Source organism: Rhincodon typus, chromosome 5 (assembly GCF_021869965.1).
Source record: "Rhincodon typus isolate 14 chromosome 5, sRhiTyp1.1, whole genome shotgun sequence".
Lineage (NCBI taxonomy): Eukaryota > Metazoa > Chordata > Chondrichthyes > Orectolobiformes > Rhincodontidae > Rhincodon > Rhincodon typus.
In genome coordinates this window covers 74,553,728-74,580,090 of record NC_063336.1, presented here as the reverse complement: position 1 = coordinate 74,580,090, position 26,363 = coordinate 74,553,728, and the positions used below count along the sequence as shown (strand labels likewise).

The 26,363-nt window shown below is 40.5% G+C and overlaps 1 protein-coding gene across 6 annotated transcripts in view; it reads left to right on the top strand.

Moving 5' to 3' along the window:
• fam135a (family with sequence similarity 135 member A) overlaps positions 1–26,363 on the top strand; it is a 312,830-nt gene that overhangs the window by 282,634 nt on the left and 3,833 nt on the right. For 4 of the 6 annotated variants that reach the window (XM_048597297.1, XM_048597296.1, XM_048597298.1 and 1 more), the window contains 4 exons: positions 259–350; positions 9,292–9,389; positions 12,770–12,921; positions 24,283–24,393. In XM_048597297.1, the coding sequence (XP_048453254.1) occupies positions 259–350; positions 9,292–9,389; positions 12,770–12,921; positions 24,283–24,393 (453 nt within the window). Of the gene's footprint in view, positions 1–258; positions 351–9,291; positions 9,390–12,769; positions 12,922–24,282; positions 24,394–26,363 lie in introns of those variants that run through there. The other 2 variants (XM_048597300.1, XR_007262130.1) reach the window with 2 other exon arrangements.

Here is a 26,363-nt window from a genome sequence, read left to right as displayed (position 1 = left end):
TTGTTTTATTAATTTGAGTTGGCTAATCTATTTCCTACATTACTTTGTTCTTACATGGTGAAAAATGTAGTGGGACACAATGTTATTTCCTTATTACTCAAGAAAAATGTCCATGTAGTATTTGGTCCAGTAAATCTTCAGAGTTCCTAAACCACGGCAGTAATGTCCATATGTAGCAAACCTAATGTAAAGCAAACTTTTTTTTTAAAAAAAACCCATCAATTTAAACAAAAATGTTCTTGTTTTGCTTGCTTGCAGGAAACAGTGCAGATCTTCGTTTGGTAAAAACCTATATTGAACTTGGTTTACCAGGAACCCAAATAGAGTTCCTTATGTCAGAGAGGAATCAGGTAAACTAATGTTGTTTTCAAATCGATCATTAGTTGATCTGCCAGTGCAATGAATTTTATTAGAGTTGAAATTTAGTAGACCAAGATAGTGGACTTGATTTGTTCAAGTGAGTCCCACGTTTCACTGGCCACAGGGCTTTGACTTAAAATGTTAAATATTTAGCTCATTCAGCTCAATGTTCAGTTATAACTTTCAAATAACTAAGAGTTGTTTTAATCTATGCAAGTACTCAGTTTGATGTGAAATATGAGTCTTGGACCTGATTGGTAACAAGTCTATAGACAATCAAAATTCTTTTGGATTAATCAGAAATCTCTAAGGATGGACATGTTTTGTGTAATTCAACTCTGAAGCTTTTAGTGTAATTCACTGAGAATAAGTGAGTGGTAATTAAATTAGATTGTTGAAGTGGTAGAGGTATTTTTAAATTATAGAATCAAAGAGTCATACAACATGGAGACAGACCCTTCCGTCTAACTAGTCCATGGTGACCATGTTCCCAAACCAAACTAGTCCCACTTGCCTGTGTTTGGCCCATATCCCTCCAGTCTTCCTATGCATGTGCTGATTCAAATGTCTTTTAAATCCTGTAACTGTACCTGCATCCACCACTCCTTCTGGCAGTTCATTCCAGATAACAAAATACTTCCTGTGTAAAAGCAAAATTTCCCCTAATGTCCTTTTAAATCTTTCTCCTCTCACCTTAAAAATATGCCCCCATAGAACAGTACAGCACAGTACACACCCTTCGGCCCACAATGTTGTGCCGAACTTTTACCCTAAACCTAAGGTCTATCTAACCTCCAACCCTACCTTATACTATCATCCATATGCCTATCTAATAGCCGCTTAAATGCCCCTAATGAGGCCGACTCCACTACCCTCTCGACAATGCCTTCCACGCCCCTCTGAGTCAAGAACCTACCTCTGACATCTCCCCTATATCTACCTCCACTCACTTTAAAACTATGCCCCCTCGTAATAGCTACCTCCACCCTAGGAAAATGTCTCTGGCTGCCCACTCTATCTATACCTCTGATCATTTTGTACACCTCTATCAAGTCACCTCTCATCCTTCGTCGTTCTAAAGAGAAAAGCCATAGCGCGCTCAACCTTTCCTCGTAATACCTTCCCTCCATTCCAAGCAACATCCTGGTAAATCTTCTCTGCACCTTTTCCAACGCTTCTACATCTTTCCTGTAATGAGGTGACCAGAACTGAACACAATACTCCAGATGTGGCCGAACCAGGGTTTTGTATAGCTGGAGCATAACTTCACGGCTCTTGAACTCAATCCCTCTATTAATGAAAGCTAACACACCATAAGCCTTCTTAACAACTGTATCCACCTGGGTGGCAGCTTTCAGGGAACTGTGGACATGAATCTCAAGATCCCTCTGCTCCTCCACACTGCCAAGAATCTTTGCGATAACCCTATATTCTGCTTTCAAGTTTGTCCTTCCAAAATGAATCACCTCACAATTTTCAGGGTTAAACTCCATCTGCCAGTTCTCAGCCCAGCTCTGCATCCTATCAATGTCCCTTTGTAACCTAGAACAGCCCTCCGCACTATCCATAACTCGACCCACCTTCGTATCGCTCGCGAACTTACTAATCCATCCTTGCACTCCTACATCCAAATCATGTTTTGAATTCCCCCATCTTAGGGAAAAGACCCTTGCTATTCACCTTATCTATGCCCCTCATGATTTTATAGACCTCATACGGTCTAGTGAAAAAAGTCCAGGCTATCCAGTGTATCTTTATACTTCAAATCATCCATTCCTGGCAACATCCTGGTAAATCTTTTCTGAAGCCTCTCCAAATTAATAATATCTTCCTATAGCAGGGCAACCAGAACTATACACAATACGCCAGAATAGGCCTCACCAATGTTCTGTACAACCTCAACATGATGCCCTAACTCCCATAGTCAAAGGTCTGAGCCAAGAAGGCAAGCGTGCTAAATGCTTTCTTAACCACCCTGTTTATATCTGACACAAATTTCAAAGAATTATGTACTTGATCCCTTAGGTGTCTCTGTTCTACAACACTACCCAGGGCCCTACCATCAATTGTATAAGTCCTGCCCTTGTTTATTTTACCAAAATGCAATGCAATTTATCCAAATTAAACTCCATCTGCCACTCCTCAGCCCAAGGACCCAACTGATCACGATCTCTTTGTCATCTTAGATAACCTTCAGTGTTCACTACACCCCAAATTTTGGTGTCATCCACAAACTTACCAACCATGACTCCTGAATTTTCATCCAAATGACAAACCAAAGTATCAATCCAGTAGAACACCGCTGGTCCCAGACCTCCAGCCTGAGAAATAACCCTCCACCACCACCTTTTGCTCCTACTGTCGAGCCAATTTTGTACCTATTTGGTAAGGTCTCCCTGAATCCCATGTGATCTAACTTTGCTAATTAGTCAACCATGTGAAACCTTGTCAAAGGCTTTATTAAAGTCCACGTAAACAACGTCTATCGCTCTGCTGTCATCAGTCTTTTCGGTTACTTCCTCAAAAAACTTAATCAAGATTAATTTGACTGTGCAATTGTAGCACAGAATTTCATAGCCAGCCTAGTGTTTAGTCACTACACCATTCAAAAGAAAATAGTTTATCTCTGCCATCCTTTGCAGCCATCAAGCACTCAAGCCAGCATGGGTTCTAAGAACCTAATAAAGGTTTGATCCTCTTGAATATTCATCCACAGCTCAAAAAGCAAATTGCACAACTCAATGACTTCCATACCCAAACCACCTATCCTATCCCATTAAAAACTAACTGAAGACTGAACATTCTGAAGACTGATCGCTCTTTTCCAAGCTTACAACAAGCATCTAATGCTTTTAAGAAATACTTTTCTCTCCTTCCGGGCTTTTCCCAATGATTTTGAATCCATGGCTTCCACTTGCTAACTTGCTCAGCAAGGGGAATCATGCCACTAAAATCCTATTATCTCACAAACTGTCACCTGTTAACCTTCGCTGTTTCAAAAACAACAGTGCTAATGTACCCAACAAAGCTCATTGCAATCTCCCATCCTTGGTAGTATTCAAAGAAATGCCCTCTGCACTCTAAGGACATCATTACTTGCTTAATATGTGGCACTCAGTTGTTGATAATACTCTAGCTATGCGAAACAACTGATTTACAAAGATTTTTCATCATCTCCCACCTTTAAATACCCCAGTTTGGGAGCTCAACAGCTTTCCAACAGCTGACTATGTTAATGTCTAGGGTTACAAATCCCTGCAATTCTCTTCACACCCCAATTCTACTCAACAGCAAGAATGTAATTCTTTGGCTCGTTTCTGATTTATACATCTTCAATGTTTAGAGCAGTGAAGTAACTGTAGAAGCAAAAGCTAATACCCGCCCGTTCCAGTAATTTGATGGAGATATGGGACAGTAGTAACATACACAGCCAATCCCCACAAAGGGAAGGATAAGCTCAAGTTCATTGGGCATCTGCTGCAGGAGTGAAATTGAGTGACAGAGTCAGGGTCAGCTTTTACAATTAACGCTTGCCTATGCTGGTTTGGGGTACAACTGAAGTAAGCTATTGCACGTCTCTTGCACTCCCAATTCCACTGTCAGGACAAATCCTGCAAAATGTAACCATTGATCTCTGGACAAGAGCTCCCAGGAACTGTGAAACAACACAGAAACAGAATTTATCTACACTGCCTGAAGGAGGCACTGTCACATGACTCAAACATTTCAGAAAACTGTCATCATACCTAAAATGTACTTCTGTTTCAGCACTAGATACAGAGCTGTGCAACAGGGACAGTGATAGGACTGACCATGGCTTTTCTTGGACAAAGACATGGACTTTGGGATAGGAGTACAATTTTTAAAGCTTGTTTCATCTTTCCATTAATACAAATCTACTACATTGATCTTCCTAACAGCTAGTGATGCCGACTACCTCCACAATATTTGTGGCATTTCCATGGTCATTACCCATGGATTTACCTTGTTATGCCCTTGATAGCCAGGGCCCAATTCTGTCTTTCCTGTGTGCTATTTTAGTATTTGTAGAATACCTGATTTGCTTTGTTGCAACCCCACTATTTTTAAAAAAAAAAGAGGTAAAAGAACAGAAGGGATCTAAATTTAAGTCTAAATCACCTGTGGAAACACCAATGGAAACTGCTTTCCAGACTGTCAATTATCTGTTGACCATTCCTATTTGTTTCTTGTCACGGAGTTGATTTTGAATCAAGCTTGTTACATCCACTTGTGTAGCATGGGTCTGAAGTTTTCTTAACAGCCTTCAATGTTTCCTTGTCAAAAGCCTTACTAAACTCCACTTAGACAACATCCATTGCATTGCCCTCATCAATTCTCCTGGTTAATTCCTCAAAAAATTAACTTTGTCGGATATGATCTTACCTTATCAAAATAATGCTGACTATTCTTAATTTATCTGTCCCTTTCCAAATAGTAGTCAAGTCTCATAAAGCAGTCTACCCCCACCTACATCCCTGGACTTAGTCTGCTGAACCTTCATTGCACTGTATGGCAAGTATATCTTTCACTGAGTCAGGGGACCAGACTGCATTCAATTCTCCAGGTGCTGTTCGAACTTTTTTAAAAATTTATTTCAAAAATCAGGAGTCAGGCATGTTAACTACTGATAGATCTACCGTGGTGAGCCGATAGAAATTTTCTCAAAGCATTTGTGATGGGAAGATGGAGATTATGAAATTATGTATCCATTGGATCTGTAAGAATGACGGTCACAGAATGATAAACAATCCGCCATTACCTCCGTGACAGACCACAACAAGAAGACAACACGGCCAGACGCACTAATCACCCTACCGTACACCAGAGACATATCAGAGATGACCACAAGACTATTCAGACCCCTAGGCATCAGCGTAGCCCACAAACCAACAACCACCCTGCGACAGCTATTGACGAATGTAAAGGATCCCATACCCAACAACCAATGAAACTAACGTAGTATACAAAATACCATGTAAGGGCTGTGACCAACATTACATAGGCCAAACTGGAAGAAAACTGACAATAAGGATACACGAACACCAACTAGCCACCAAGGGACATGACCAATTTTCACTAGTCTCGATACACAAGGACAAAGAAGGATACGAATTCGACTGGGACAAGACACATAATAGCACAAGCCAAAAAGAGACACGCCAGAGAATTCCTGAAGGTCTGTCATTCCAACCCCCAGAGCTCCATCAACAAACACATTGAACTGGACCTGATATACAAACCACTGAAAAACAGAACCAGAAGTGATGCCAACCACTGCAGCAGATGGAGGCATATAAATAACAAGTGGGACAAAACATCAGTGCTTCACTGGAGGCACATTGACGATGTTACCGAGCAGGGTGACAAAACGTCTGCAATTAAACACACTGGCTCGGAAAGCAAGTTTTCAACCTTGTCCACAGCCCGAGCAACAAATCTCAAAAACTTTAAATGATAAGCAAATTCAGGAGTGCATTTTACATACAGAATTAACATGAAATCTGCTACATGAAAGTTTTGAATGAGGAACACAATTCACCCAAATTTACTGCTCAATCGTGAATACTGCATCGTTATCCTTCTTCAAATACTTTCATTTCTGCTGTTCTAACCGGGAATCTGTTTCTTGAGCTGATTTTCTTTAAAATGTGAAGATGAACTTCCAAACAGTCCAAATTTGACTTTTACCAGTTTTGAGCTGTGACCTCTCTTTTTCTTCAATTTAATCTAAAGGAATATTGGAAATTTGTTTTTTGGCTGTATTTAATGTTATGTACATCACGAAGGTCAGGTCTTGGACATCACCTGCTTTATGCACCCATCGAAAACTTTAATATCTCTTTCATCATTCTTTTGTCAGATATGGACGCAGCACTTGAGGTCTTGTTTCACTACAGCACAGCAGTTTAAATACAACTTGATCTGATGCATCCAGCCAACCTAGCCACTCCTGACCAAAGGCATCAATATTGCAGTGGCAACACACTTTGTATGCTTAGTTCATGCATATGAACAGTAATGGTAAAGTCTCCAATATTCTTCGCTTTTCATGGCTGACCACAAATCTTTTCCATCTCTAATCTCTGCAAACAGCGAACGTTGGAAGGATTTACAAGTTTTACTACATTATGAATACACCTGAAGCAGCCATCAAGTCCTGGTGAGCCCAGACTTTCTGTCTCGGGCAGGGGTATGCTTCACCCACTGTGCTTCCGAATCTTCCACAAGTGTAAAATATGTGGAGAATATCAACTGGATATAAAACAAAATTATACTGTAGAGCCAAATATTTAGCTCCAGACAGACAATAGAAGAGAGGGACACTTCATGTGTCACCAGGCACTGGAAACTTCCACTAAGTATCCTTTAAGCTCAAAAGAAGGAATTAGGTATCTTTACATAAATGTGCTTGTCAAATGTAGCGAGAGTGCTGAATGTTCGTCTTGTAATGTATGCTGCTGATTAGTAGGTGGAATGTGTCATAACAGACCTCTATATTCTGTGATGTATTCTAAATAGTCATATCAAACACATCCATTTTTAAGTTTATCCTAGAAAAATAACCAGGAAAACAAAATATTAGAATGTAAGAACATAATAAATAGGAGAAGGAGTAGGCCCCTCAAGCCTGCTCTGCCATTCAATAAGATCATGGCAGACCTTTTCATGGACTGACCTCCACTTACCCGCCTTTTCACCATAATCCTTAATTCCTTTACTGATCAAAATTGTATCCTTGCCTTAAAAAAAACATTCAAGAAGGTAGCCTCAACTGCTTCACTAGGCAGGGAATTCCACAGATTCACAACCCTTTGGGAGAGGAAGTTCCTCCTCAACTCAGTCCTAAGTCTGCTCCCTGTTATTCTGAGGCTATGCCCTCTAGCTCTAACTTCACCTGCCAGTGGAAACAACGTCCTTGCTCCCGTCTTATCTATTTCCTTCATAATTTTATGTTTCTATAAGATTCCCCACATTCTTCTAAATTCCAATAAGTATAGTCCCAGTCTACTCAATCTCTCCTGATAAACCAACCCTCTCAACTCCAGAATCAATCTATTGAACCTCCTCTGCACTCTCTCCAGTGCCAGTACATCCTTGCTCAAGTGAGGAGACCAGAATTGTACACAGTACTCCAGTGTGGCCTCACCAGTACCCTAAACAGCATAACTCCCTGTTTTTTAAACTCCATCCCTCTAGCAATAAAATGACAATATTCCATTTGCCTTCTTAATTACCTGCTGCAATTGCAAACCAACTTTTATGATTCATGCACAAGGACATCCAGGTCCCTCTATGCATGCTGCAATTTTTCACTATTTAAATAATAGTCCATTTTGCTGCAATTCTTGCCAAATTGGATGATGTCACATTTACAAGCATTATACTCCATTTGCCAGACCCTTTCCCACTCACTTAACCCGTCTATATCCCTCTGCAGACTTTGTGTCCTCTGCACATTTTGCTTACCACACATCTTAGTGTCATCTATGAACTTCAACGCACTATACTTGGTCCCCAACTCCAAATCATCTATGTAAGTTGTAAACTATTGCAGTCCCAATACTGACCTCTGAGGGGCACCATTAGTCACTGATCTCAGACAAGAAAAACACCCATTTATCCCCATCCTTTGCTTTCTGTTAGTTAACCAATCCTCTATCCATGCTAATACATTACCGGTAACGAAGTGCACCTTTATCTTATGCAACAGCCTTTTATGCGGAACCTTTTCGAATGCTTTCTGGAAATCCAAATACACCATATCCACTGGCTCCCCGTTGTCCACTGTGCTCGTAATGCCCTCAAAGAATTCCAGTAAATTAGTTAAACATAAGCTGCCTTTCATGAACCCACACTGCATCTGCCCAATGGGACAATTTCTATCCAGATGTCTTGCTATTTCTTCCTTAAAGATAAAATTCAAGCATTTGCCCCATGACAGAAGTTAAGCTAACAGGCCTAAAGTTACCCACATTTTGTCTGCCTTTTTTTTAAACAGTGGCATCACATTTTTTTTTTTCCAATCTGTCGGAACCGCCCCAGATTCCAGTGAATTTTAGTAAATTACCACAAGCACTTTTGCTGTTCCCCACACCATCTCTTTTAGTATCCTGGGTTGCATTCCATCAGGGCAATGAGACTTGTCTACCTTTATCCCTAATAACTTACCCAACACTATCTGTTTAGTGATAATGATTGTTTCTCAGTCCTCACCTGCCATAGCAACCTTGTCATCAATTAATCATCTTCCACTGTGAAGACCAACACAGAATTCCTCTTCAGTGCTTTGGCCATTTCCTCATTTCCCATTATTAAGTTCCCTTCTCATCCTCTAAAGGACCAGTATTTACCTTAGCCACTCTTTTGATTATAAGCAGGTGGCACTACGCTGAAGGACTGCACTTTCTTCAAATTTGTGAGGCAATTCTGCAAAATTTTTGATTCTTATGAATACTGACATCAAAATTATTTTTTAATCATTTCCAAATATCAAAGTATTGATGTGAAAATCAAATACATTTAACAATCAATTATAAAGATACAAGTTAGCGTCTGCATTAGAATAATTTTCTTTCTCTCAGGATTTCTTTCTTTACCTGTTTTCGAGATTTTTTTTGTGTCAGGATTTATTTAATGTGGTTTCATAAGGGTACATTATCCATCTACTGTTACCAGGTACCAATCCAAAATACTGTGTTTTCTGCCGTGGCTAGGATCTCTTTACAAACATTTAACATCCGTTGTCCTACCGCATCAACATAACTGCTTGTCCCCACACCTGTGATGTTGTGATTTCCGCCACAACTGTCTTTTTTCGGTGAACACTGTTACAAGAGAGTTTCACTGAACATCTTGGTCAAATCTGAAAATAAAGTTTATATATTGAATATTTATCATCTTTTTCCATAGAATGACACATTTGCAGACTTTGAATCCATGACAGATCGACTTTTGGATGAGATAATACAGTACATTCAAATTTACAACCTTACAGTTTCCAAAATCAGGTAAGCTGGCAAGAAATACAGGACTTCTGAAGAAGAGTCATATTGGACTCAAGATATTAACTGTGTTTCTCTCTCCACAGATGCTGCCAAACCTGTTGAGTTTCTGCAGCATTTTCTGATTTTATTTAATATTTACAATGTTTGCAGTATTTTGTTTCACACAAAATACAGGTGGATATGGTTATCATTACTTTCAAGAGAGATGCTCTTAAAGTATCATTTTTTTCTTGGTATGTAAAATTTCCAAATGATCTTAAAGTTATTGTTGTTTCCAAGTTCTCTATGCATATTCAGTAGATAAGAAAGAATCATTGAATTGATATCCTACTGTAGCTGCTATCTTCCTGGCGTCTGAAATTCTAAGTCCTCCTGCTTTACCACCTCCTTTCCATTTCTTGAAATTTGCTTTGACAATCCAATTCTCTTTTTTCTGCTATTTCACGTAGCCGTTTTCTTCTGCATTGTACCTGGCTTTGGCTTGTTCTTTCTCAATCTAGGTACTGAAGGCAAGCACATAACAGCTACTTTGTAAGGAATTTTTTCCAGTCACTTGCAAAGTCAGCTATTCTACTTTGATATAAACAGGATTAACTGGCCAAAATACAATCTTGAACCAGGGCTAGCCAGGCTGGATTTGGCTGTACCAAAATTCAGGAGTTGGCAAGTAGAAAACAACAGAGGAAGTTAATTACTAGTGGCCATACCCATAAAAAGTATAGTTCATTCAATTATTAAATTCATTGTATTTTTGTAAAAAATACACGCATTATTTTCTAAGTTGAGTTAATTAAAAACATTGACAACATTTAACTTCTTAAAACTGTTTCCTATTTAATTTTTTTACAATACTATCTTTTATACATCGTTGCCATCACAAATAGGAGCTGAAACAGGCCCCTTGAGCCTGCTCTGACATTCAATAGGATCATTGCTAATCTGCCTCTTCCCCGGAACCCTGATTTCCCCTACTGATCAAGAATCTGCTTATCTCATGCTAAAAGATACACAAGGACTGTGACCCCAGTTCTCTATGACAAGGAGTTCCAAAGATTCTCAACCCCCTGAGAGGAGAAATTCCTTATCATCTCAGTCTTAAATTTGTGCCTCTTTATTCTGAAACTAAGCCTTCTGGACCTAGACTCACCCACAAGGGGAAACATTCTCTCAGGACTTGCCCTGTCAAGCCCTTCAAAAATCTGATATGTTTTGAAGAGATCACCTTTAATTCTTCTAAACTCCACTGAGTAGAGTTGCAACCTGTTTAGCTTTTGCTCGTGAAACAATTCTTCTAAACTGGAGATCATTCTAGTGAACCTTCTCTGACCTGCATTGATAAAGTAACATCCTTCCTCAAATAAAGTGACCAAAGTATTGCTCACAGTACTCCAGATGTGGTCTCACCAGTATCTTATACAGTTGTAATAAGATGTCCCTACTCTTATACTTCTACCCCCTTGAGGTAAGAGCCAAAATTTGATTAGGCTTCCTGACTACCTACTACATCTGTGTGCTAGCTTTCTGTATTTTGGACATGAGTATCCCCAAGTCACTTTCTGTTGCAGCTTTCTGTAGTTTTTCTCCATTTAAATAATACTCTATTCTTTAGTTCTTCCTTCCAAAATAAACAACTTGGTATTTTCCCACTCCATTTTCTAACTTTTTGCCCAGCAACTTAACCTATTAGTATCTGTCTGCAAACTTTGCAGTCCCTCGCAATTTTTCATTTTTTTTGTGTCAAGTGCGGATTTGGCTACAGTCCATTAATTTCCTTTCTTCAAGTCACTGAACTTCACCTGACGAAGGGGTAACACTCGAAGAGCTTGTGATTCTAAATAAACCTGTTGGACTATAACCTGTTGTCTTGTATCTTCTGACCTTCCTCCAAGCCATTATATTTTGCAAACAGTTGAGGTCCCAACGTTGGTACCTGCAGAACCCCGCTCAAGAAGAATCCCTTATCCCCACTTGCTGTTTTTTGCCCATTAACCAATTCTGTACCCATCCCAACGTACTACCTCGAACACCATAGGTTCTTACGACTATGTCAATTGTTTTCTTTTCTTCCTTAAGTCCAAGAGTATAGTGGTGAATGTAAACTTTAATTCTCCCCTTTTAGTTTACAGACCGAAGGTAGCTTGGATGCTGTTTTACATGTGGCTGGAAGTATTTGGTGATGACAAACTGCGCTGGCTGAAAATTATTTCAATTTTATACCCTGATACTTTGAATTGACTTTTTAGAAAAATCTGAAATGCCATTGCACATTAAGAAAATGCCCTATACTATGTAAATACGGTGTACGTGCTTATTTATTTCCAGTATCTGTATTCTGACATTATTGTTAATATCATTAGAGCATAAATCAGCAATATAAATAACATGCATTTCAAAGTTTTTTTTTTCAGTCTGATTCACTCTACTGATGGGAAAGCAACTACAAAAATCTTGCCTATCAGGGTAGATTTTTTATTTTTGGCCCGGAACTCTGAACTAAAAAGAGAAATACTGGAAATACTCAGCAGAGTCAGTGTCTGAAGGGAAAGTATTGCACGCCTAAGGGGAAAAGTGAGAGAATAGCATTAACCTAACTATTCTATGAGAGTTGGCATGCACACAGTTGATATGGCATTCTCTGCTGTACCTTCTGGGAATTCCATGAATGGATTTTTAAAAAAATATTGTAGGCTTTACCATGCATGCCATCTCTGCCGTGATACTTTTTTATAGGGCGTTTCACTTTCAAAATCCTGTCAGATTTTTTGATAAGAACTTCTAAATCACTGGTGCCGGTATCTGTATAAGCATGGAAGTTAAGTAAAGTTTCATTTATCGGTATGGTTAGCACCTTAAGACTACTGCTCAATCTCAGGTGTCACTTTTGAATCAAATGCAGCTTTCAGCATAAGGAAATCATCAAATCTTTATTGTATTCCTTTCAGGCAAAACTGGACTTCACTTTTGTGTTGTACATTTTGCATTAATGTAAAGCCAAATTGATTTACTTCACACAAAAGATATTCAACTTTGTATCAACTCATTCAAATGAAATTCCCTAGGTGATCCATTTCCCAACTCACTGCAACTTTTTTGTATGACTCCTTAAGTAACAATTGGGCTGTGTACTCAATGTGAATTAAACCATTCCAGGTAGGCCCAGATACTACACCACAGTATATATATATATAGAGTTTACACTAAGCTGAAAGCCAGGACCATTTAGCAAAAACTGGCATTTGGCAACTATGAAGCAGAAATTAATTTTCACTGAAAGAAAGATGTTGATGACCTATTGATATCACAAAAGAAGATATATACAGAATTGTGTTTCTAATTGCACCTAACCCCCTCTCTCTCTCTCTCTCTCTCTCTTTCTCTAACAGTTTCATAGGGCACTCCTTAGGTAACTTGATTATTCGATCTGTTCTTACAAGACAAAGGTTTAAATTTTATTTGAACAAACTGCACACTTTCCTTTCACTGTCTGGGCCTCACCTGGGGACATTATACAACAGTAGCACACTCGTTAATACAGGTAAGCAAAAATCTGTTGTTGTGTAGTAGCTATAGAACAACCAAAAGGTCTAAACCTCATAAATAACTAAATAATTCTAGATAGATGTGTGCACCATCAAGAGAATGAAAGAATGACAGCACCTTACTGTTCAGTCAAAACTTCTTCCAAGGGTTTGGACAAGAAACAATAAATATTTCGAACAGCATGCAACACAGGAAATCAAATTGGAGTCTGTGGCATGTGTAAAGAGACATGACAGGGTAATATTATAAATGTGGATCTTTGACCGTAATAATGTGGAAACTCGCTATAGCAAAACAAAGAATAGAAGAACAACAGTAAAAGTTAACTGTCATGGATACTAATTTGCCCAGTAGAAAATAATTATCTTCCTGAGAAGTTGGGTGAGTGTCAAAATAGTTTAATTACATAGCAAGGGAGCCAACTGAAGTGTCTTGAAGACACACAAAAGGATAAGTAATACATGGCAAAGATAGGAGAAAGATGAACAAAATTTGAAATTACATAATGAGATGTGAAATAAAATAAAATAAAAATGTCAGACATCAGGTCAGAGTACAAATCAGCGGACTGTAGAATATAATACCTAGGGTAGGGATAGGGGATGGTTTTTAAAGTTCACACTGTCCTTCATTGTAACTGTGTTCACAATCATAGAGTCATAGAGTAAATACAGCAAGGAAACAGGTCCTTTGGCCCAAACTGGTCCATGCTGACCATGGTGCCCACTCAGCTAGTTCCAATTGCCCGCATTTGGTCCATATCCCTCTAAATCCTTCCCATCCATGTACCTATCCAAATTTTGAAAAAAAATTTTTAACCACTTTCCCTGGCAGCCCATTCCATATACGCACCACTCTCTGCATGAAGAAGTTGCCACTCAGGTCCTCCTTAAATCTATCCCCTCTCACCCTAAACCTATGCCCTCTAGTTTTCAACTCTGTATCCCTGGGAAAAGGTCTATATGCATTCATCCTATCTATGCCTCTCATGATTTTATACACCTTCATAAGGTCACCCCTCATTCTCCTATGTTCTAAGGAATAAAGTCCTATCCTGTCGAACCTCTCCCTATAACTCAGTCCTATTAGTCCTGGCAACCCCCTGGTAAATCTTCTTTGCATACTTTCCAGTTTAACTATGTCTTTCCTATAACAAGATGACCAAAACTGTACACAATATTCTAAGTGCAGCCTCATCCACCACTTATATAAATGTAACATAACACTACAATTCCTATACTTAATGCCTCAACCAATAAAGGCCAGTGTGCTAAATGCCTTCTTCGCCACCCTGTCCACCTGTGACGCCGCTTTCAATGAACTATATGGGTGTACTTCTAGGCCCCTCTGTTCCACAGCATTCCTCAGGATCTTACCAGTTGCTGCATAAGTCCCACCTTGGTTTGAGTTTCCAAAGTGCAACACCTCACACATATCTGTATTGAATTGCATTTGTCAATCCTCAGCCCACTTCCCCATCTGATCAAGATCCCTCTGTAATTTTTGATAAACTTCTTCGCTATCAACGATACCTCCTACTTTTGTGTCATCTGCAAAATTACTAATCATGTTTTGTCCATTTTCATCCAGATCATTTGTATAAATAACTAATAATAAAGGTCCCAGTACTGATTCCTGTGGCACAGCACTGGTCACAGACCTCCAGTACGAGAAACAACCTTCAACCATCACCCTCTGCTTCCTACTATCGAGCCAATTTTGAATCCAATTAGCTAGCTCTCCTGGATCCCATATGACCTAACTCTCATGACTAGCCTGCCATGCAGGACCTTGTCAGAGGCCTTACATAAGGTCCATGTGGACAACATCCACTGCCCTACCCTCATGTATCCTCTTGGTTACCTCTTCGAAAAACTCTAAAAGATTTGTCAGACGTGAATTCCCACACACAAATCCATGCTGACTATCCCTGATCAGACCTTGACTTTCCAAATGTTGGTTGATTCTGTCCTTCAGTATCTTCTCCAGTATCTTGCCTACCGCTGATGTCAAGGTCACTGGCTTGTCTTTGCTACCTTTCTTAAACAATGGAACAACATTAGCCATCCTTTAGTCTTCCGGAACTTAACCAGTGGCTAAAGATGAAGCAAAAATATCTGCAAGGGCCTCTGCAAGTTCTGTCCTAGCCTCCCACAACATCCGTGGATGGACTTGATCAGGCCCAGGGGATTTATCCACCTTAATGCGCTTTAAGGCTACAAACACCTTGTCTCTGATAATGTGTATGTGGTCCAAAACATCTATACTTGTTTGTTTTATTTCCTTAACATCCCTGATTATCTCCTCAGTAAACACTGAGGAGAAATATTCATTAAAAATCTTCCCCATCTCCTGTGGCTCCACACATATACGGCCATGCTGATCTTTAAGGGGACCTATTCTCTCCCCAGCCACCCTTTTACTCTTAATATGGAACCTTTGGGATTATCTTGAACCTTATCTGCCAGATCCATCTCATACCCTCTTTTTGCTGTTCTGATTTCTCTCTTAAGTGTGCTCCTACAGTTTTTACAGTCATCTAGGGATTCACTTCATTAATTCATTAAACCCAATGTATGCCTTCTTTTTCCTGACCAGAGTCTCAATATCCCTCATCAGCCTGGGATCCCTAAACCTCCCACCTTTTCCCTTCACCCTAACAGGACATACTGTCCCTGGACTCTTGAAATAACACATTTAAAAGCCTCCCATTTGCCAGTTGTTCCTTTTCCTTCAAACAGACCCACCCAGTCAACCTCTGCTAGATCCTGCCTAATGGCCCCAAAATTGGCCCTGCTGCAGTTTAGCACCTTAACCTGTGGACCTGTCCTATCTTTTTCCATAACTGTTGTTAGAACTAAGAGAATTATGGTCACTGGACCCCAACCATTCTCCAACTGACACTTCAGTCACTTGCCCAACCCCATTTCCTAAGAAGAGGTCCAGTATTGCACCCTTCTAATTAGGATTTAGGAATCCTTTTTGGACACATTTGACAAATTCCACCCCGTCCAGGCCCTTTACACTCTGGGTGCCCCAGTCAATACAGGGGAAATTAAAATCTCCAACCAGTATTACGCTATTATTCCTACAGGTATCTGCAATCTCTCTACACATCTGCTCCTCTAGTACCCGCTGGCTATTTGGGGTCTATAGTACAGTCCCAACAGAGAGACCATCCCCTTCTTGTTTCTAAGTTCTAACCATATGGCCTCATTTGATGATCCCTTAAGAATATCCTCTCGAAGGACTATTGTTATGACCTCCTTTATCAAAAGGGCAACTCCCCCTCCTCACTCACTTGTACTTCTGTCATGCCTGTAGCTTCCATATCCCAGAACGTTGAGCTACCATTCCTGCCCTTCTCTCAGCCATGTTTCTGTTATGGCTGTGACATCCCAGTCACCAGAGCCAATCTGAGGTCATCTGCCTTACCAGTCAGGCTTCATGCATTGAAATAAATGCACTTTAAACCAGAAGTTGATTCCCTCCCTTTACTGTGCCCCTGGCTATCCTGAATAGTTAACTTGCTTTCAATGGGTAATGTACTTTTCCCTGACTTCTTCATGGCCCTCTCTTATTCAGTGTTTCCACCCCCACCTCCCTGTTAACACTAGCAAGTCTCCCTGCGAGGATATTGGACTCCCTCCGGTTCAAGTGCAACCCGTCCCTCTTGTACAGGTCACCTCTACCCCAGAAGAGATCCAAGAACTGAAAAGCCTTGCCCCCTACACCAGCTCCTCAACTGCGCATTCATCTGGCCTATCTGTCTGTTTCTATCTTCACTGGCACATGGCACAGGAAGTAATCCAGAGATCACTACCCTTGAGGTCCTGCTTTTTAACTTCTTACCTAACTCCCTATATTTATTTTGCAGGACCCCATCCCTTTGACTACCTATATCATTTGTACTGATGTGCACAATGACCTCTGGCTGTTCACCGTCCCCCTTCAGAATGTTCTGCAACCATTCAGAGACATTCTTGACCCTGGCGCCCGGGAGGCAACGCACCATCCTGGTATCTCTTCTGCAGCCACAGAATTTCCAGTCTGTCCCCCTCCCAATTGAGTCACCTATCAGTATCGCACTGTCTGACTGCACCCTTTCCCTCTGAGCCTCAGAGGTGGTCACAGCCCACTGACCTGACTGCTGCTGCTAGCCCATGAAAGGTCAACCCCCCAAAAAGTGATGTACCTGTTATTGAGGGGAATAGCCACAGGGGAATCCTGCATTATCTGCCTTGCCCCCTTACCTGTTCTGGTAGTCACCAGCTATCTGCAGCCTGCACCTTAGGAGTGACCACTTCACTATAGCTCTTACCAATGATGTTCTGTGCACCCCAGATGATCCTGAGTGTATCCAGCTCCAGCTGCAGTTCCTTAACACGGTCTGTCAGGAGCTGCAGCCAGGTTCACTTCTCACAGGCATAGCTACCAGGGATACTGGAAGCCTCCCTGATCTCCCACATCCTGCAAGAGGAGCATGTCACTGCCGAAACAGAGTGGCTGAGAAAGCAGCAAGCCATTGTAAAGTACCAAAATCAGACTTGCAGATAAAATGAAAATGTTCAAGAAAACATTCAGACCTTTGGAGTATCCCATGGAGAGGAAATTTTTTGTGCAATAATATGATCACTTTTATCTAATAAATTATTTGTATGTCTTTTAATACTTAATAGAGGCTTTTGTATTAAGCTTACAAACTGTCCAAAATAGCCTTGAATTGGATTCGATCATTTCATCCAGAACTGTCACACTATTAACTGGAGTTGGTGCTTGGTACAACATGTATGATTTCTTATTGTGTTCTCAACTTTAATCTTGATCAAGAACGCATATTAAGTATTTACATAAATGTGCAGCACCATCAGAAGAATAATGGAATTCAGTGTGAGTTATTATATAACAACACGAATTTGTCTTATCTACCAACTATATTTAATTTTTTTTTCATTCTTGGGACACAGGCATTGCTAGCAACTACTGATTTCAGGGAGGCAACACCTGACTCTCCCCAAGGGCTACTGGGATGGGCTGTAAGGGATAACTGGTGTGCTTTTGTTTAATGTTGCTGAGGGACAGATTCTAGATGTGAAATAACAGGCCAAGGATTGATCCTTGGGGACCTCCGAGGTAATGTTGTAAGAGTTGGATAAGGTATGATAGTGGTTCTGGCCAGCACACAATGAATTAGGTGTACAAAATGATCAGAGGTATAGATAGAGTAGACAGCCAGAGACTTTTTCCTAGGGTGGAGGTAGCTTTTACGAGGGGACATAGTTTTAAAGTGAAAGGAGGTAGATATCGGGGAGATGTCAGAGGTAGGTTCTTGACTCAGAGGGGCGTGGAATGCATTGCCGGAGAGGGTAGTGGAGTCGGCCTCATTAGGGGCATTTAAACGGTTATTAGATAGGCATATGGATGATAGTATAAGGTAGCGGTGGAGGTTAGATAGACCTTAGGTTTCGGGTAAAAGTTCGGCACAACATTGTGGGCCGAAGGGCCTGTACTGTGCTGTACTGTTCTATGTTCTATGAATAAGACTAGAACTAGGAAGTGTCAGCTTCATCTCAGTGGGCAAGAAAGGAAAGGCATCAGGAAGGCAGATCAACCTTATCAAAGGCTTGAGAAAGGTCTGGAGAAATAGTTTACCACAGTGATGATACATAGGATGTCATCTGTGACTATAATCAGGCCTATATCAGTGTTGTGATAGGGTGAAAGCCTGGTTGGAGAGATGCAAACATGAAGTTGTAGGAAACATAGGCATATGTTTTGGAGGCAACATATTGATGGGCGTGAGAAGAATGGGAGTTTGCAGGTAAGGTAGTAATGCTCAAGGGCAAAGAAATTGAGAGAAACTTTGATGAGGGATCACAGCAGGTTAGGAAGGAGAGTGTTAAGTTAGCATAAGTGAGAAGTAATAAATTGCAGTACCTAATCACCAGATTTCAAGGAATAATTTCGTTATTCTGCTTGGGTAAAAGACCAGGCATTTTGATAACATCTACGGTCATATATTTGTAAAACTATCTGATTTTCTTTTTGTGCTTTCTAAACTAAGAATGACCAGACTCCCAAGAACATACCAAAACTCTTGAAATTAAGAGTCAGTCTAATCAAATATGGCAAGTTCAATGTCCAGGTAGCTTGCACAGCCTATAACTCATTTGATTTTTAGCCTTAGCACAAACCTTTTCCATTTTTGTTTTCACTGTTGATGACACAGCTCATGTACCTTGAAGATTTCAGGACTTCTAACTAAAAAAACTCAAGTCCAACATGCTTTTTTCACATTCTAACAGAGGAACAACAAAATAAAATTAATTAAACTATCAACTATCAACTAACAAGCTTAATATTAAACTGCATGGCCAAACATTAAATTGCGCTAGTGAAAAGGGTTTTTTGGTTCTATTTCAACAAATTTCCAAGGTCTCAGAATTCCCACAAATGACAGAAAACCGAGAAATTTTATGTGGTTATAGATGACTTTGTTTTAACCTGTTGTTTTTTTCCTCTCTTCCAAGAGCAATAATTAGTTTTTGCAATAGTGTGAACACTTGTGATAGTATACAGTACAAGTTAGCAGACAGCCAAAAAGCTTAGGGTTTTTTAATTTCTGTAATAACTAATCTTTCTAAATTCTTTTCAAGCCTACAATTTTACAAGGGTAAGCTTGAAGAGTGTTTAGGGAAAGATTGGAGAAGAGCTGGGGAAAGTTGCAAATTCTTCCCTCGCTTCCCATTGCAACCTTGGGAATATCCCGTCTGGCCCAGGGGACTTATCTATCCTCATGTTTTTCAAAATATCTAGCACATCCTCCTTCCTAACATCAACCTGTTCGAGCATATCTGCCTGTTTCATGCTGTCCTCACAAACGTCAAGATCCCTCTCACTGGTGAATACTGAAGCTAAGTAATGAAAGTATTCATTAAGGACCTCCCCTACCTCCTCTGACTCCGCTCACAAGTTCCCTCCACTATCCCTGATGGGTCCTACCCTCACTCTGGCCATCCTCTTGTTCCTCACATAAATACAGAAAGCCTTGGGATTTTCCTTGATCGTACATGCCAAGGTTTTCTCATACCCGCTTCTAGCTCTCCTAAGTCCATTCTTCAGTTCCTTCCTGGCTACCTTGTAGACCTCTAGAGCCCTGTCCGATCCTTGCGTCCTCAACCTTAAGTAAGCTTCCTTCTTCCTGTTGACTTGGTGTTCCACATGCCTTGTCATCCAAGGTTCCTTCACCTTACCATCCTTTCCTTGCCTCAGTGGGGCAAACCTATCCAGTACCTGTAGCAACTGCTCTCTAAACAACCTCCACATTTCTGTTGTGCAAAGGTGCGAGGTGCAAGGTTTAAAGGTGATGTATGAGGCAAGTTTTTTGCACAGTGGGTGGTGGGTCGCTGCCAGGAGAGGTAGTGGAAGCAGATACGATAGGGACTTTTAAAGGGCGTCTTGACAAATACATGGAGTGGAATGGAGGGATATGGTCCCTGGAAGGGTAGAGGGTTTTAGTTGTGATGGGCAGCATGTCGGTGCAGGCTTGGAGGGCCAAAGGGCCTGTTCCTGTGCTGTAATTTTCTTTGTTCTTTGTTCTTGATTCAACAGAAATAAAGTAATTATTTCCCCATAAGAGGGTAACAAGAATAAAAATCATAACCTTAAAATATAACAAGGTCAGTTGGAAACAAAGTTGTGAAATACTGCTTTCACAAAGGATAGTGCAAAAGTGAAGAGCTCTACTCCAAAAGGTTGTAGATACTCGGTCAATGAAACTTTGAAGATAATTATGAAATAACTCGATATTATGCAATGAGATAAAAGATATGCGGCTAAGGCAGGTAAATGCAGTCAATATACTTATCAGCCTTGACCTAATTGAATGATTGAGCAAGCTCAAGGATGTACACCCAATGTGCTCATGCAACATACAAGTATTTCACAGAAAGGTAACTCAGAAGATTCTGGAAAGCAGCGATTTACCAACGTTCTCTCTAAGTGTCAGAGTTTAAAATATTGGATTTGATTCGTTCTTTCCTCTAGATTCAGAGGAAACAAAGAAACCAGAAGCATGATTAGGCCATTCAACTCATCAAGCCCTGCTCCACCATTGAATATGATCACGGCCAATCCTCTATCTCAATGCCATATCCTTGCTTTGTCCCTTGAAACTTTTTTTTTGTAAAAAATTCTTGAATATATTAAGTGATTTGGCATCCCCAGGCTTTTGTGGTAGAGAATTCCACAGGTTCAGTACTCTTTGACTGCAGAAATCTTTCCTCATGTCAGTTCTAAATAGCCTACCCAGTATCCTGAAATTGTAACCCCTGGTTCCAGACTCCTCAGCCAGGGAAAACATCCTCCCCACATCTAGTCTATGTCTAATTCTGTTAGAATTTTATACATTTCAACAGATCCCCTTCCATCCTGAAGAATATAGGCCCAGCTAAACCAATCCGACCTCACACGACAGTCTTGCCATTTCCACTGTTAACCTAATGAAACTCCACTGCACTCCTATGGCAAGTGTATCCTTTCTTAGACAGGGAGACCAAAACTGCATGTAGTACTCCAGGTGCGGCCTCGTCAAGGCCATATATAACTGCTGTAAAACATCATCTGAATTCAAATCCTCATAATATAAAAGTAATGTCAAATCAGCAATTTTGCCGTATTATTTTGCTATAGATGCTAAACTGCTTTTTGCATGACTAGAACCTAGTTAAGCATATCTTCAAAAAATGGGCCACAAAGATATACCTCTGTTCTGCATATAGATCTGGGTAGAAATTGCACTCAATTATCAAAAGAAATGAAAAGAAAGGATCATTTCACAATTTTAAATATTATATATAGAATGAAGTTTGATTTAAGTATTAATAATCAAAGAATCTGTGACAAATCATTTCAATATGTTTTTTAAAGGCCTAAATGTGATGCTGAAATTCTGAAACAAGCAATGCTGGACACAGTGCTGGGCAGCAAGTCAGGAAGCATCTGAATTGAACAGGAATTTATATATGTTTAGACTCTCGTCAAAGTTAGCATCCAAAATGTTAGCTTCTTTTGTAGATGTATCACAAGAAGAAAGGCATTTGGTCCATGTTGCCTGTGCCAGCTCTTTGGTAAAGCTACATAACTTGACGCACTGCCTGTTCATTTTCTACAGATTACAATTTCTATTATCATTCAAGTATTTATCTTTTTTTAATTCATTTGTGGGATGTGGGTGTTGCTGGCTGGCCAGCATTTCTTGACCATCCCTAGTTGCCCTTGAGAAGGTGGTGGTGAGCTGCCTTTTTGAACTGCTGTGGATTGACCAACAATGCTACTGGGGAGGGAATTCCAGGTTTTTGACCCAGCGACACTGACTCCCTTTTAAAAGTTACTGTTGAATCTGCTTTCATTGTCCCTTCATTGAGTAAATTGCAGATAATTATAAATCAGTGTTCAATCTAGTCAGTTTTTAAACTGACCTGGGACACTGGAGGTTCAGGGGCGTGTCAAGAAAATTCCCTAATCTTGCTAATCACAGCAGAAGAAACATGTCCTAGTGACTAGTGGTGTTCCTCAGGAATCAGTGACAAGCAATAAAAGCTCACAATTCATTGTGTTGCATCACTAGCCTGGACCGTATTGGGGTTGTTATAATGGCAGAGTTACTGAGACAGAAATTTTACATATTCAGTCTGTTTTAACAAAATTGAGGTGATTTAAGGTGGGGTGGTGGGGATAGGCAGGGGCAGAAGATTTACAAGAGACCTGAGAAGCAACTTTTTCATACAGAGGGTGGTACATATATGGAACAAGCTATCAGAGAAAATAGTAGAGGTGAGTACAGTTTCAATATTTAAAAGACATTTGGACGGGTACATGGACAGGAAAGATTTAGAGGGATGTGGACCAAATGCAGGCAAATGAGACTAGATCAGTTCAGGAAACCCGGTCAGCATGGACAAGTTGGGCCAAAGGGTCTGTTTCTGTGCTACGTGAATATGACCCCATAACTCTGAAGATCTCTGTGGAGATAGCCTCTATTGCTGAGCGTTTAGAAGAACACAAATTATCCCAGTATTTCCAAATACTGACATTCTCTTGCTTGGTGTAAAAATGCAATGCAGTTGAAGAAGCCTTTGAACAACCAATTAAGAATGTATCTTGTGTGGCATTTATACTCCTGATATCACAGGTGATTGAACCAAACCTGCTTTGATGTACTAGTAATTGTTTGGCCCTTAATAGATAGGTGTAACCTTGAAGATTTGCTTATCTCACAGCATTATGTGGCAGATATAGAACAGAAAGAAAAACAGGTGGAAATTATTCATTGGAAGAAAAACAGGTCTCTTATTTCAAGAGTGACAGGGAAAAAAAAAATTGCAAATCCACTTTGACTATTATGGACTATTATTTGATTATTATGGAGATCATTTTTTATTTACACTGTTCCTGGAAAATGCCTGGGATTCGATTTTGCCCATTCAGTTTGTAAAAATAAAACTGATTGGCTAACCATTTTATTTTACCATTTTAGTTTAAGTAGGTGGCTGAATTAATATCAATATTTTTGAATTTGAGCAATTTTATCAGTTCTTGTGCTAAAGTATTCATCTTGGAGAATAAGGAATCAGTTCCACGTCATGGAAATGTATTTTAAAAACAAAGTGCTGGAGAAACATAACAGATCTGCAGCAATTGTTGACAGAAAAACAGTTAATGTTTTGAGTTCAGTACGCCCTTTCCCAGCTATTTTCAGTTCTTACAAAGGATCACTGAACTCAGCATTGACTCTGATTTTCTCTCTACAGATACTGCCAGACCTGCTGTTTCTCCAGCACTCTCTCTTTTTGTTTTGGATTTCCAGCATCTGGAATTCTTCATATTTGTTCTAAGAAAATGCATTTATCCATTTGTCATGGAAGAGGTTATCTGTTACCTGCAGAGAAGGACCAAACTGCTGTTTAACTGATGAATTAGATGGATAATTGCTCTGTATTTTCATGCACCTTGAAAAGCATTCAGAGGAACGTAAGAATTGCTGAATGAATAGAGACCATGGTCCACCTAGTTCTCCATCTGTGGAATTGCATAATGCTTTAATGAAACTTTCGACTTTGTACTAACCAATTTCTATTGATTAGCATAGAGTACATCGAGAAATTGCACAAAATGAGAAAAGTGAAGAGCAACATTGGTGGCCCCAAATGCAACATCATCTTTTTCTCTAAAATTTGCTTTAAGAATTAAACTCTTCAAACTGAAGTTAAGCTTGTATATATCTCACATTGTATAATTTCTTTGATATCTCATGCTGGATTGACTTTTATGTCTTATTGTACTACTTCATGACCAGGACTCTGGTTTATGCAGAAGTGGAAGAAGTCTGGATCCCTGCTTCAGCTGACGTGTCGCGATCATTCTGATCCTCGCCAAACTTTTCTGTATAAGCTGAGCAAAAAAGCAGGTAGGTGTCATACAAATTTTATGCGTGGCAAAAGGTCACATTTGTTTTGTCACTGAAAGCTTGCATTTCTTTTTGATAGAATGCAATAATCTCTCAAGAATCAAGTAATTGTCTTTGCACTTTGCGAATTGCTTGGAGTTTTTAGGTTAGTATTTAATCCATCTGTCTTTTTGATCTGCATTAAGAGAAACATTGTTAATCAATACCAGTAATAGACTGGAGCCTCCACCAGTGATTAACAATGGATCTGCAGAGAAAAGGGAATGTGGGCAGTGTGAGGTCCACCAGGAGAGAAGAGAATTAATAGAATGTGTAAGGGGTAGCTTCCGACAGACCATCCCCTTCCAAATCCCAATGTCAATCATGTATTGAGTGCCTGAATAAGAGGCACCTTCCACTCCTTCCCCAATCAGACATAGGCAGGCCCCACTAATTTGACTGTGCAGTTGTCCCACATAGTGAATTGCCCTCCAACCATAGAGAATTCCATTTGCAACAAGATGACTTTGTGGGCCTTGATTGGCTTCTGGGAATGTCACTCTTCCTGTAAAGTCAGAGATTTGGGAGAGTAACAGGGTCCCCATCGTGCACTCCCTGTGCAAAAACAATACCTTACCCCAGCTTGTGTCTTCCAATCTGTTCTCTGGGACGGCTAGCCTACATCTGTATCATTGTGTTAGAGTCATACACTCAGAAGAGGCCACCAGAGGCCTTTACCCCAATAAGTCTGCCATGTACTTTTTAAAGATTGTGAGGTATCCCACCTCAACTAACCCCCACCTCCCCCCCAGGCAGTGCATTCCCAACTACCACTACCTCCAGGTGAAAAAGGTATTTCCTTTCATCCAGTCTAAACTTCCTGTCTTTCATTTTAAAATGAAGCCCTCTCATTGGCCCTAAGAGGAACACCTGCTTTCTATCCATTCTCTCATGCACCTCATAATCTTATACACCTCAATCAGGTCCCCTCTCTGCTTTCTCTGATCTAAAGAAAGCAACCCAAGCTTATCCAGCCTCTCTTCATAGCTGAAGTACTCCATCTCAGGCAACATCCCAGTGAATCTCCTCTGCACCCTCTCTAGTGCAGTCTCATCCCTCCTGTAGTGTGGTGACCAGAACTGCCTACTCTAGCTGTGGCCTTAGCCAAAGTTTCATACAACTCCAACATAACCTCCATGCTTTTATAATTTATGGCATGACATTAAAAGCAAATGCCCCATATGCTGCCTTACCTACCTTATTAACCTGTCCTGCCACCTTCAAGGATCTGGGGTCAAACACCCCAAGATCACTGTGTTCCTCTGAGTTTCCTAGTGTCCTGCCATTCATTGAATACTGCTTTTTCTTGTTACTCCCTCCAAAGTGCATCACCTCTCACTTTTCAAGATTAAATTTCATCTGACCAACTCTTTTATATCTTCCTGTAAACTATATCTTCGCTATCAACCACCCAGCCAATCATTGCGTCATCCATAAACTCTGCCCTCCCACACACACAGACACACAGAGACAGAGACAGACACACACACACAGAGACAGACACGCATACGCACACACAGACACAGGCACACATAGACACACGCACACAGACGCACACACACAGATGCACACACACACACACACACACAGAGGCGCGCACACAGAGACGCACACACACTCCGGCACAACCACACACAGAGACACATGCACACACACAGACGCGCGCACAGACACAGTGACAGGCAGACGCACACACACAGACAAAGAGACGTGCAGTTGCACAGACCCACAGACACGCACGCACCGAGACACACAGAGAGACACACACACACACAGAGATGCACACACACAGACAGACACACGAACACACAGACACACACACCGAGACACACACGCGCACACACACACCGAGAGACACACACACACCGAGACACACACACCAACACACACACACACACACCGAGACAAACACACACACACACACACACACA